Here is a 14453-nt window from a genome sequence, read left to right as displayed (position 1 = left end):
CTGCTCCCCTCAGCAGTGTACTTCGTTGATCTGCCTGTTCTGCTCCCTGCTCTGTCTCTGGTGAATCCTCTCACCCTCCGCATCTCTGGCCTGTACCCCAGTTCTATATGAATAATAAATCTTTAAAAAAAAAGGGGGGGGCAGATATGAATAATACAGGGAATAAATCTCCTACTCTCTGCATGGATTCCACATATAAGCATTTTGTCAGTAAAATGCCTACATTTTTCAGCAATCATCTCTTATGGGTAGTTAAAAACAACACTATAGTCAACTCCTCAGCACCAGATAAAAAATTCTGTTTTAAAGACAACCTGCAGAGTTGGGATAGTTTTGTAGTCCATGTTTGGTCTGAATTCTGGCTCTAACACTCATTTTGTGGCCTCAGGCAAGCGGTTTAGCCTTTCTGACTCTGACTTGTAAAAAGGGAACACTAATACTGAACACCACACTGGGCTGTTGTCAGGATGACACGAACTATAGACCAGAATCCAAGCATTTCCATGACCTCGCCTCCAGTGGATTAGGAGGTCTTTTTTTGGACGAAAATACAAGTGCGGCTCCTCAATCTTCAAAGAGAATGCCAATTTGGCCATCTGACAGTCTGCTTTCTAAAAGTAACTGGACAGTAAATTAGGACTTCATCATTTGGTCAACTCATCTAAGATACAACAAAGACCTAAAAATATGAGGAAAAAAAAAGTCCATTATATCAATACAATTGACCTAAGAGATCTAAAGAATGAAAATGGTCTTTGCCCAGGTTCAAAAGGCTGTTCAGAAATACTACATCTCGAATGACTACCTTGTAGTACACTTAGGCTTCTCCTTTCTCTTTTTCAGTCTGATTGAAGTCTTTATTAATGTTTTGATTTGAAAGTAATTTAAATTTTATACAGTCAATCCAGTGGAATAAAAAGCTCTGGAAAATATGCAAAGGCTGAGGTTGTTATGGAAACAAAAGAGTAGAACAGGATTGCCCTTTTTAATTCCTTTGTCAAGTAGAAATACCTCTGATTCTGAATTCCCAAGCCAACACTCAGATTCATCTAGTATCACTGTACTTCTGCAGGCTGATACTCATTTTTTTTTTATAAAAGTGTGAGAACGCTAGAGACTGTTTGTTGTTGTGAAAATAATTTTATGGAATTGCCCCCCTCAAACCTCAATAAAGTAAATGACTTAAAGAATAAATGTACATGAATATACACACCCTGAAATTATACACATGCTGAAATTAGTTACAGGTTTCATTACAACAAAAAAATTGGAAAAACCTTACACGTTCATTAATAATTGGTTCAATAAACATGCTGACAGTGGAATAATCATGCAAACAAGCTAGCAAAATGCCCTCAGTACATTGTTAAGTAAGAATAAGGTACGTTTTAAAACAGATGACCTCATTTTATTCTTTAAAGCACACAGGCACATTCTGAATACTGTATGTCTGCATGTGTTCGTACATTTTTCTAAAATATTAAGTGTCTTTCTGGGTTGTAGGATTATGGCTGATTTTTGCTATTTTCTTTACAGCTTTCTGAATTTTATTTAAATGAGAAATAACAGCTCATAAGACTCAATATTGCCATTTGTATACCCTATCACTTTTATCTTACAGGAGTTAATGTTTTATTGTCAAAATACGAAGGTCTCCTCAAATTTCACGAGCAATAGTATCATCACAAAATTTAAACTCTGCTTCACGACACCTACTTCTGTATGCTCCCAACTTCCCTACTTAGATTTTTGACAACGTTGTCAGTGTTACAAAAGGCAATTCACACATCATTCATTTAAGATACAAGCCATAGCCATCTGTCTATATTTTGAGTCACCTGGTAACCTTCAAAGAATTATAATGAATTAGCCAGAAGTAGTCTTATTTACTGTGATTAACAAAACACTCTTATCTCTTCTAGTATAAAGATATAACCACTTATTTGCCTAGTACAATCCAGTATCAATGTAAATCAACATGCTTACAAATGGGAAACACAGCTGTTCCCAAACCCACTTTAAACTCTATTCATGTTCAATATTTATGTGGAGAAATATGCAACACCTATGTAAATTCTAAAGATTGATTTAATGGAACAAATTAAGTGCTGCTGCTGCTCCTGCCCATCTGAACTCTGTAACAAACATTTCTACCTGTTTATACTTTTTAGCCTATTCATTTTAAAGTATCTTCAATTAGTAAATGATAAAAAAAATTACATTTATACTAAAATGCAAATTGATAAATGCCAGAGGTGTCAAATGGTCTAGTAGCATGAACTACTACTGCTTCCTAAATATTCTGGTACCATGTTACTAACTATAGATATCTAGACTTTTTTCCCTATGCTTATGGCATTAACAATCTTCAGTCTTATGAAGTTCTTCATTTATCTCAAATCTTCCTGAAATTTATTTATTTATTTATTTATTTATTTTTTAAAGATTTATTTATTTGTGCATACAGAACTGGGGTACAGGCCAGAGGCTCGGGGGCGGCGAGAGGATTCACCAGAGACAGAGTGGGGGACAGAACAGGCAGATCGACGAAGTATACTGCTGAGGGGAGCAGCGGGCGGGTCAGGAGAGGTCTGCCGCGCCATGTGGTCACCTCCAGGGCCGGCGGGAATCGAACTCATGCGGAAGTGGCTTTAGCTTCCTAGTGCTGTGCTTTAACCCGCTGCGCCACCAGGGAGGGCCATCTTCCTGAAATTTAAATGTCTATGCCTTACCTTCAGTTGAAATAAGCAGCAGCTAGTTCATCTCCATCCTTACTGTAACAAACTTGCTGATGTTTTTAAAACTAATGTTTGGCAATCCTCTTAAAAAAAAAAAACCAAAACACTATCTTCCAATTGAGAAAGCTACTCCCCCCCCCCCGCCCCACCTTGTTAGAAGGACTTAAAAAAGGGGTGGAAGCAGGGGTCTATAAGGATATACAAAATATCAGATAACATATAAATATAGGTACCAAAAGAAACAGATCAAATTCAGTAATGGATGCTATTAAAGTTATTACCTGCCAGATACAGTGCAATGTATTTCACAGAAATGTGAGTAACCCTTCTATCCTATTAGTATCCCCTCATTTTAAAGAATACAAGATAACTTGCTCACAGTCATAAAACCAGAATGAAAGAACTTGGATTTGAAACCACCATTCATGGAGGTGACAGAGTTAAGTGCTTCGGCTCTGGAGTCACAATGCCTAGATTTAGACTGTACCGTCTGCTAGCTGACTAATTTTGGTAAGTTAGTTTCTGTATCTCGGTTTCCTCATATATAATGGAGATAATAATATATAGCTCCTATTCTCATAGAGTTGGTAATAAGAATTAAATGGTAAATGCATATAACATCTTAAAATTAGATAAGCTACTTATATATTATTACTGTTCCTATCAGAGTCAATGTGTGGGGCTAGGAGGTGGATACCACTGCAAGATCTCTGTTAATAACTACCACTTTCCTAAATGGTTTATCTCCTAGCTTCACATCCTACATGAGTGCATGGCTCTGAAAACAAGGTATTTGCCTTGGTGGGTTCCTTACTGAACCAGGATGTTTAGTTCATAACAAAGTGAAACTGACTGAATCAGTTTATTTGGACTGCAGTAGGCTGGAGGGTTATGACAAAGAGAATATAAAAACAGTATTTTAGTTCACCAATATCATTTCCTTGTTTGCAAAAGGCGTTTAAAATAAACGTTGAGATTCTGAGATTTCACTGTGAAATGGTTCTGCCTATCTTTAATCTACATTTAGGAATTTACTTGAAAAAGATCTTCAAAGAAATTACACTAGCCCTAAGTGTTCAATTGATAATAAGCTGCTCAGCCTTTAACAGCACTGAAAATGTAAAAAGTAAAACAGTCCAATAAAGTAGCATATGCAAAAAAGCCCACCCCTGGTCAGATCTTTGATAGTAAATGCAGCTCAAATCCAACAGGTTCTGAATGAAGCCTTTCTCCCCACATAATTCCATTTTTTCTGAATTCCTCTCTCATTGTCCTAGAATCTATCCATTTTACATTAAGCCACGTTTGAGTCTATGTTCCATTTTCATTGCCATTATTCTGATTCAGACTTTCATTACCCCTCACCTCTGCTATGACAAGTCTCCCTTGTCAAATTATTCTTGACTTTATCCATTTGCTACTAGATCTGATAAACGTACCATTTACTACTCATTATATGTCAGGTAGAGCACTACACATTTTAATAACAGCCTCATTTATCTTCTCACAACCATATGAAGCACTATTAGTTCAATTTTATAGCCAAAGTACTTGTGGCTGAGATGGATATAGGGACATTGTGCCAGTAAGCGACCTAGCTAAGACTCAAATCCACAGCCAAGTCTAACTAAAGCAAGATCCTGATGAGATTTCATTCTTAAGTCTTCATACTTCTATTGCACTGGATAATTAACATTCAAATTTCTTTAACCTTATGTTTAAAGTACTTCTATAATATGTTCCAGTCCTTTCATTCTTGTTTTACATACTCTTTCCACACTACCATGTTTGTTAGCCAACCTGGACAACTCACTGCATTCTAACATTCAAAGTTCTCTTTCATCCATGTCTTAACAACCCTGTGAAATGTCCCCCTATGTCAAAACCCCACATATCCTCTAGGAACTCCACATATACTCTTAAGGATCACCTCAGATGTCACCTTCTTAATATAGTCTTTCCTGATTTCCCTAAAAGAATGCTACCTCCCCTTCATCAGAACCTTGCTCTGAAACTCTGAGTGCTCAGATGCTAATAACATGGCTACTTAATGCACTGCTGATCTTATTTCCCCACAGCTTATTGTTCTCAAGGGAAAGGTCCTTACACTTCATACCTCAGTTTCTTCTTTCTCATCTTCACAGTGTTATACATTAATTTGACTTGGATAGTTGATGTTTCTATATTTAAGCCTAAGTTCCAACTCTTTTTATGTTATTTCACAATCTTATTAAACAAACTTCGAAAACAGTAACAGGGAATACATCCCTCATTTTGAACCAACATTAAAAGTGGAAATGCTTCATTGAATTTACTACTAAAGCTCAAAGACTTTTAGTTTATTTAAGAAATGAAATTATAGAATGTTATATATGGTTAAAATTTCATTGGGTCTCTACTGCATTCACAAATATTATCAAAATGAATTAAAGCAGAGTTTTCATAAAAACTGACATTTCCCCAAAAAGCTTTATTTGCTTTAATCTTTCTCTTCCTTTTGATAAGATTAAGACTGTAAATGGCAAATGGTTAAATAGGAGTACCAAAATGCTATCTGCAAGGTATCTGGTCTTAAACAAACACACTAAAATGCCAACTCTGAAGCATCTGGCCTAATGTATTTATAAATTTGTCTCAAATGTTCTTATTTGAAACTAGTACTTTAGCAAAAACTTTGTAGGTACATTCATATTGTTCAGCAAGAATTCTATAATTTTCCAAAACTTAGGGAGGTAAGGCAAGTAAAAATTTACATAGTCATTTTAATTTATATTACAATGTCCTGTATACATAAAGAAGTTCTTTTGATGTTTCAAATGCCATTATACCATTACATATCATACATGGGAACTAAAATCCTCGCTTTAAGAACCTGTCTTTTAACAGAAGGAATATTGAATGGCAACTTTAAACATTATTTGGTTAGAACGCTATCAAAGACAGGCTTGATGAGACAGAAATGTAACCAAGTTATTCTGAAACCTGAAGGTCTGGAAGAAAAAGGATTGTGGGTAAATGGAGGTTCACAGCCAGATGGCAAGGTTCAGTTTCCCTAGATACATGTAATGATCACCCACTAAAAGCCAAGTGCTGTGAATAAAACAATTATGGCACCTGCTATAAAGGAAGACATTGGTAGAAATGACACCAATTAAATTTATTATGCAAATATAAATGCAAAACCTCCATGTCACTAAAGAATGTCATGCTTATTTGGCAAGGTTTCCCAGTGGTATGGTGATCCATCAGGTAGGGGTGGTGTACTGGTCACGGTCTGATAAGGAAACAGAAAACACCCAAGTGAAACAGGGACTTTAAAACAAGGAATGGCCTAGTGATGGAAGCACCGAGAATCCAACAGGAGACAGTCAAGTAATTCAGACATTAGTAAAGGCCAGAAGTCCCTACCAACACGAAGCTGGGAGGACAGAGGGAGGAGGCAGTAACAGTAGAGGCCAAGGCTAAGGTATCAAACAGAAGCTGGAACCATGGTGAACGTGTACTGTGAGAAGCATGAAACCTTGGAGGAGAAGCAGCAGCTACCAGACCTGTTAGCCAAAGCAGAGAAATGAAGAAGTACACCTTTGCTTCCCCAGTTCACTTTCATTTACCCATCAGACCTTCAAGTTGCTCAAACTCAGCCAGAAGTTGGCTGACATGGAAGCCTTAGAAATATAGTCAGTGGACGCCAGCCCTCTCATGGCAAAGTGCAGGAGAAAGGCCTGAGAATGTATCTGACAGTAAACAAGCTAAAGTACGGGCACAAGAAGAGATCTGAAAAATGGGGCTAGGAAAAAGTGCTGGGGGAAAGGTGCATATGTACAACGGCTGTGTAGTGGACAGCGTATGGCAAAAATGAAGGTATGAAAGGTGTCCAGCACGGCTAAAGCGGAATGACAGAGCTAAAGGAACAGACACCAGGCAAGCGAGGTTTGGTCAGCTGTATCAAGGAATTTGTCCTTATTCTAGGAGCAGTAAGAAATCATTAAGAAAATTAAGGAGGGAGCTAACAGGATCAGATTTGATTTCAAAATCAATACTCAGACTCTCCTAACCTCCTCCTAGAAACGTCACTGAACAATTCCCACAAGCCAGGAAAAATTACTAGGTGTAGGACAGCTAGCATAAAAACAGCAACACCCGTGCTTCTGTGAAGTCTTATCAGCAAGGATGTAGCACTCCAGTAATAGTAAAGACCTCTTAAATATCTTTCTCCTAGTATTTTTCATCTGATTATTGCTACAGACATGAGACTTGTGGTCAGAGTACCAAAGACTTAGAATTCCTTGCTCAGTAAATTTGTTGACCATTCGGTGTACTTTTATATTTATAGTTCTATTAATCATTCACCCACCTTTGATTTTTCAGCTGAAGAACATTACTTTTTTCCCATTCATTTTCTTTATATCGCTATCTGATATCCATGTTAATTTTAGTTCCTTCTTCTCGTCTTATCCAGCTGTTATAAATTTTGTGTATTATAAAAACCAGAAATGCACAAAGTTCTCTGTGAGAATTTCATGGTTTTTAAATAAGTATATTCATTTTGTAACGTTCACTTTCATGAAAAGTTGAATTTTTTATTTTTCAGGCGCAATTTAATGTCTATTTCTTTAAGCATCTTAAGACTCAAATCTTTTAACCATCATTTAGAATTCCCTATTGGTCTGAAAGGTCTTTTCGTATTTTATAGCTCTTAACTTGGCATTTTTTAGTAACATTAAGAGTGATGTACAAATCTGAACATTATATTGTACATTTCTTCTTCTGGTCTATACTGCTCAATACAGCAGCTGCTAGCTGAATTGTAATATTCTGTGAACTCAGAATATACACATTTCAAAGATTTTGTGTGAAAAATATATATAACCTATCTCCCTAATTTCATGTTGAAATGCAATGTTTTGGGTAATATGAATCACATAAAACATTACTAAAATTTATTTCATTTATTTCTTGGCTATAAGAACATTTTATTTAACAATACATATACATTGTATTTCTGTAGCTCTGTTTTAGATTAACTAAAAATCAAATCGAAGTATTGGGCACCGTCCTTCAGGACATATACACTTCGTAATCTACTCTGTTTCCCATATCCTTAAGGCAGATCTATTTGTGACAAAATATTCTCCTGGTAATTAAATGACCTGGGAATCTTTAGTATGAAGAATCATCAAGATATTTCTGAAAGCTGAAAATGCATTTACTGTTTCCATTTCTTCTATATTCTTGCTCAGTATCTTCATTAGACAGAAATAATTTCCTTATATATTAAATTTCCTCCCCACTGATGTCTCCTCTATTCAGTTGCTTTCACCTTCACTCTGGAAGTAAAAGAAGACTCACCGGGTCCTATAATAAGTCATGTTCAACCTTGGGCAACTGGACATGGCTCATCTTATTATGAAGGCCCTTCCATTCAAGCCCTGTTGAGCCAGTCTGAGGGCTCCTCCTGCCTCTGCTCTAAAATGATCCTACCTGCAGCATTCCCAAATTGTCTTTTAACTACTAGAGTGTTACACAATCGAGTCCACAGCTGAACAATTCGGTTTTGTTAGTAGGATTTAATGGAGTAAGTATCTAGAAGGTGAATTTAATGGAGTAAGCATCTAGAAGGTGAATTCTTCTGACTTCATAATTTGGTGTGTGGGCTGGTCCTACCTGATGTCCTTTTTATAGTAGCTGCCAGTGGCAAACTGCCAGTCATTATCATATAACCCTCTCTCTACAAGGAATGTACTCAGTGGCATTTCCGTAGTGTAGTGGTTTTCATATTCGCCTCACACAAGGAATGTACTCATTCTGTTTAAGAGTTACAGACTACTAGCAATGGATTTTCCTCAATTGCTAGCTAAATGCTCTTGAGAGATTTAATGCTTCCCAGGTAGACCTGAACTATCATAACATCTAATGCCTTTAACCACAGTTCTCTCTAGTACCTGTATATTGTTTCAATTTATATAGAACAAAAGAATGTTCCACAGTTTTCTTCTGCCCATCTATTGCCTATATAGGGGCTCCAGAAGACTCTTAACTAATTCTTTCTTTTTCAAAATAGAAAGAAAACTGTATTTTTCCTTTCTCCTACTATAGTAACACTATGCTATACAGTGCCAATGTACTGACTTAACAGCTCTTTGGATTTTTAAGTTTTTTTTTTTTTAAGATTTATTATTTTTTTTAAGTTTTTTTTTTTTAAATGCATAAAACAACTGGGTATAGTCCAGAGGTACAGGGAGTGAGAGGACTCACCAGAGGCAGAATGGGGAGCAGAACAGGCAGATCAACTGAAATATATTTTTGAGGGGAGCAGAGGGTGAGACAGGAGAGGTATGCCATGCTGTATCTGGATTAGCTACCTGGCCAGGGATGGAACTTACGCCACAGTAGCGACAGTGCTGAGACTTAACCTCTAGGCCAGCAGGGAGGACCTCAATTTTCAACTTTCTACTTCTACTTGTAGAAAGACTTGGTCTCTTTAAAAGGACACCTATAATCAAGTATCTGTGTGCAGAATATGAGAGACTAGGAGAGAATATAGGGTCAGCATCAGAAAACATACATTAAAAAGTATGTTTCTAAAATTAAAGCTCCTTTCACCCTTTTGTTCAGAATGGAGAACAAGGGAAAGAAAAGAGCCAGACAGAATAGTGAGATGCCCTCCTACCCCAATGCCTTCTCCTCTAGCCCAGAATTCCCAGATTGAGAGGTTCCACAATCCATTTCCATGATGCCTTCTCTTTTTCCTAAGTAGATGTCTAATATGATAGAAAGCAGGTTTTACAAAGGGTATTTATTAAATTACTTTTTGAAACTTTTCCCTAATATTGAAGTTGAATCTTTAAAAATAAAGTCATCAAATGACTTTTGATGACTTTAAAAATAAAGTCATCAAATATATTTGAATATTTTCTTGTGGTAAGACAATAGATTGGCCACAAAAGGCATTCATGACACCCTTTTCCCTTACTTTATTCTATAAAGTTTGAAAAACTGAAATGACTCCATATTTCCTTATTGCTAGAGGAAACCACATGACCCAGTTACACTCCGTTAGACAGAAGTGGAAATCTTTGAGGAGTTTCCAGACAAGCATTTCAAAAGAATAAAACATGGCTTGGATGTGCCTCTAAAATGCCTTAGACCACATCTTTTTCTTGAATGGTCTAATATACCCAGGGGCATATTAGATGTTTTACAACAGGAGGACAAAACCCCACTGCCCAGCTTGACAGAGGATGAAGCCAGGAGACCGGCTCCACAAATGCTCTGTTGCCCAGCGCTGCACTGATGCCAGGGCTAATCGATGTGAAGCCCTTTTCTTGCTAGGCTACTTTTCAGTTACTGCTAATATTTGCAGCTAAGCATTGAAACAACTCCCTCAAATTTGTGTAGGTTCTACAAATCTAAAGTAGTCCCACCTGTTACTGACCTTTCCCTATTAACAGCATGGTAAAGCATATTATGTTTCAAAAAACTTGAAGGCATAATTAATATGGAAGGAATTAAGTTTCTTTCATCCTGCATATTCACTGACATTAGTGGTTAAATACACTGAATATATTTCAGAATTAAAAAAATTGATTTTAACCTGAAAATTATATTCAAAGGCGGCTTCTAAGCTCATACTTCAGGATACTTGTTCTGCAAAGTTTTGTAGTGTTGAACAACACTTGACTTGTCCTTCCCAGTTATTAAATTCAGACATATGCTATTTAACACTCAGAGACATTTATTGCTGCTGACACTTTCAACACCAAATGTAATTAGTAACTTAAAATTATTTTCCCAAAACTATGTATGACATATACTAAGGTCTGAAATAATGACTCAAGATTAAAGTCTTAGTAACCTTTCTACAAAATATTAAAGCTGTCTGGTTTCATACCTCTGCAAATATAATTAGGAAACTAAAAATGTCAACAGTAAAGTCAAGTTATGATCATTTCATATCTGAACAAAACAGTAATTCCTTTTCACGTATTTACGTATTTCAGATCAAATTGTAAAGCTGATTTTATTCCCTGGAGGAGTTGCTTCAAATTGTTCGAGATTGTTCTGCCCATTTTTTGAATGTGGTTGTTTGCTTTATTTTTGTTGAGTTTCATCAGTTCTCTGTATATCTTTGTGATCAATCTTTTATCGCTAGTTTTGTGTGAGAAAATTTTTTCCCAATCAGTGGGATGTCTGTTTTTTGTAATGTCTCTTTTGCTGTACAGAAGCTTTTTAACTTGATGTAGTCCCATCTATTTATCCTTGCCTTCACTATTGTTGCACTGGGTGCTGTATCTTCAAAGATGTCGGTGAAGTGTATGTTGTGTAGTGTTTGGCCCATATTTGCTACTGTGAACCAATTTTAAAGGTCTGTGTAGAAAATTAATCAGGCAAGAATTTTTTCTTTAATGAAAGCCAGTGATCTCACGACTAGTTTCATGTAATTGATATTTTACTGATATTATACTACAACAATACAGAGAACCTATATTTTAGTAAAGCATGCTTAAGAATAAAAATCTATTCAAATGTGAAACTACTAAATATATTCACTTTACCGTCTTAATAGAACTCCTTTGTTTTTCTTCCCAAACACCACTGCTCAATTCAAGTGTGCAATGAACATTTGCCTCTCTGTCATAGGATCCCAAAATGAGTAACCTGTAGTATAAAAATGAAACAAACAGACTAGTTGTATTAAATTTCTCATCATTATTTCAAGAATAAATTACTCCATTACTATTATAATTCAGGTAACAAAAAAATTACACACGTGGGGCTCCCTCTAGTGGAGAAGTGAAGTAAAATGTAAAACTGCAGGAAAAGCTAAATCAAATAAAATACTAAGTCAAAGAAAATATCCATATATGAGATTAAAAAATTGGGCAGATATCTACATGCAATCAGTAAGAGCTATGGATCTTCAAATCAGATTATTACACTTAACAAATAAGTTGAAGAGTGACATATATTAGCACGGTACCATCTCTGTAAAAACAGTACAGTTGCTTTATAAACACACACCTGCTAGTGTAATTTCAAGGCAAATTATTTAACTTTTCTAAACCCATCTTCTATGAAAAATTCAAGCAAAAATAGTATTTACCTTTTAGACCTGTTGTGACTAAAATTAGACAAAGCATACAAGTTACCTAGAACATATAATGCCTAGCAAACAGTAAGTGCTCAAAATGTTTGCTTTTTCTATTATCTTGAAAACATCTGTCAAAGAATAATCATAATCCCTAATTTCAGTGTTTAATATTCAGATCTAAAAAGAAAATATCCAGTGCAATCTTGGGTTGATTGCATTATTGAAAGGAAAATGTTACCTACATGTCCAACTTGTATATTATGTCTTCTAAATAAGAACTTAAGTCTTCAACTATTTTAGAAATGCTTGACAAAAGCTTTAGCATTAATCAACATTTTGACTAGTATGCTATTACTTTATCTCTACAAGGAAGATGGGGATAGGAGTAAGATGATGAAAGATAAATTGATAAAATGCATTATAGTAATATGAGAAAATCACATCCTAAGATTGGAAACCTCAAGCCAATCATGTTCATTTTTCATAAACTGTATTCATTAAAGGAAAAGCCTATAAATAAAAACATTAAAAAAGAAAAACCCCTCAATATGAATAATTTTTAATCTTAAAAAGGTAAACTAGTGACAACAAGATGGCAGGCTGAAACATTAGATTTACTATTATTATCAATAATTTTGATATTATAATAAAATACTAATTTCAACAAGAATTATTCACCAAAGCTCTACTGCCACCATCTGTTCAAAAGAGCAAACTTTTCTGTTTATACAGAAAAGGTCAGTGTACCACAAGTGCTCACAAATTCCTAACAGACGGTAATCTCCAGGATTCAGAAATGAAAAAAATACCATTTTTGGAATTTAGCCCTCAAATCACAACTCAAGTCTATATTTTTTATAACACTTTTTTTTTTTAAAAAAACACTACCAAAAATTAACTCAAAATGTTATAGACCTAAACTTGTCAGAAAGAAAGCGTAAAAGCAAATCTTTGTGACCTGGGTTAGACATTGGTTTCGTAAGACATATCACCAAAAGTTTTAATACCAGAAGAAAAAAATAGATAAATTAAAACCAGAGGGTTTCAAAAAACAACATCCAACAAATAAAAACAAAATTCACAGCCTGGGAGAAAATATTTTTAAACTATATATTACATAACACAACTTTAAAATTGAAAAATGATAAGCATTTTCCACAAAAGCTATTCAAAACGCCAATACGCACATGAAAATATAATCAACATTATTGGTCATCAGGGAAATGCAAATAAAAACTGCAATAAAATACTACTTCAATCCTACAAGCTGACTATAGTTAATAAAAGAGACACGTGTTGGTTGAGTATCACAAGAAATGGAAATCCTCATACATTGCTGGGGATAATGTAAAATGGTGCAAGCACTGAAAAACAATTTAATTTCTTTAAAAGTTGGCATATAATTGGTTAACTATAACCCAGCAATTCATTGCTTAGAATATATATAATCAGAGAAATAAAAGTATACATTCACACAAAAGCTTGACATGATTACACTTTACAGCATTACTCAAATAAAATATGAATAGCCACAGTAGCATTACTCAAAAATAATTAAAATGACTGAAAAAACTCAAACATCTATCAATGAGTGGGTTAAGAAAATGTGGCATCCCTATACAATGGAATACCAATCTTAGAGAAATGAGGTAGTGATATGGATGAACTTTGAAAACATTCTACATCAAAGAAGGGACACACTGCATGATTCCATCTATGTGAGATCTTTGGAGTAGACAGAGCCAAACAGTAAGTTAGTGGTTACTCAGGGCACTGGGAGAGGGCTAAAGAGAATAGGAATTGACTACAAATAGGAATGGAGGGATCAAAAGTGTGTTAAAATTAATTTGTGATGATACTGACAAAACCCTGTGAATATACCAAAACTCATTAAATCATACATTTTTAATGGGTGAATTACATGGTATGTGAATTATACTTTAATAAATCTTTAAAGAAAAAAGGAAATAATGAGTGATCATAATAAATAGTACACTGTTATTGTTATACTATAAGTTAAAAGATTTGTACCTTAAAACAAAATTAATCCAAATAAAGTCATTTAAAATACTGGAATACCACAAATAACATTAATAGTTATTAATCTTAGTGACATTTTAAAGCACTGTCCTATTGGACAGACCTGATCTTTGCTCTGTGACAAACATTTCAGCTGTAGAAAAATATTTTCAGTTTGCAGGGATGCTGACTTGTCTGAAGCTTTCACAAACACCTTCAGGTTGAGAGTTAAGGCACATATTGTGTTAGATTAGATTACTTTTATTTCCTTTTTTTTAAAAAAAAATTTATTTATTTATTTATTCATACAGAACTGAGATACAGGCCAGAGATGTGGAGGGTGAGAAGATTCACCAGAGACTGAGTGGGGAGCAGAACAGGCCGACTGACAAAGAACACTGCTGAGGGGAGCAGCGGGCGGGCCAGGAGAGGTCTGCCACCGCCATGTGGTCATCTCTGAGGCAGGCTGGGATCGAACTCATGTGGAAGTGGCTTTAGCCTCTTAGTGCTGTGCTTTAACCCGCTGTGCTACCAGGGAGGGCCAAGATTAGTTTTATTTCCTATTTTTTTTTAAAGGTTTATTTATTTATTCATACAGAACGGGG

At 35.3% G+C, this 14453-nt stretch overlaps 1 protein-coding gene across 2 annotated transcripts in view; it reads right to left on the bottom strand.

Moving 5' to 3' along the window:
* Window positions 1-14453, bottom strand: part of PDZD8 (PDZ domain containing 8) — a 60115-nt gene that overhangs the window by 14948 nt on the left and 30714 nt on the right. For both annotated transcript variants that reach the window (XM_012723842.1, XM_012723843.1), the window contains exon 3: window positions 11294-11396. In XM_012723842.1, coding sequence (XP_012579296.1) covers window positions 11294-11396 — 103 coding nt within the window. The remainder of the gene's footprint in view (window positions 1-11293; window positions 11397-14453) is intronic.

Source organism: Condylura cristata, unplaced genomic scaffold (assembly GCF_000260355.1).
Source record: "Condylura cristata isolate star-nosed mole 26May11 unplaced genomic scaffold, ConCri1.0 scaffold00011, whole genome shotgun sequence".
NCBI classification, from domain to species: Eukaryota; Metazoa; Chordata; class Mammalia; order Eulipotyphla; family Talpidae; genus Condylura; species Condylura cristata.
The sequence above is the reverse complement of the archived record's forward strand: the minus strand, read 5'-3'. Positions and strand labels throughout refer to the sequence as shown.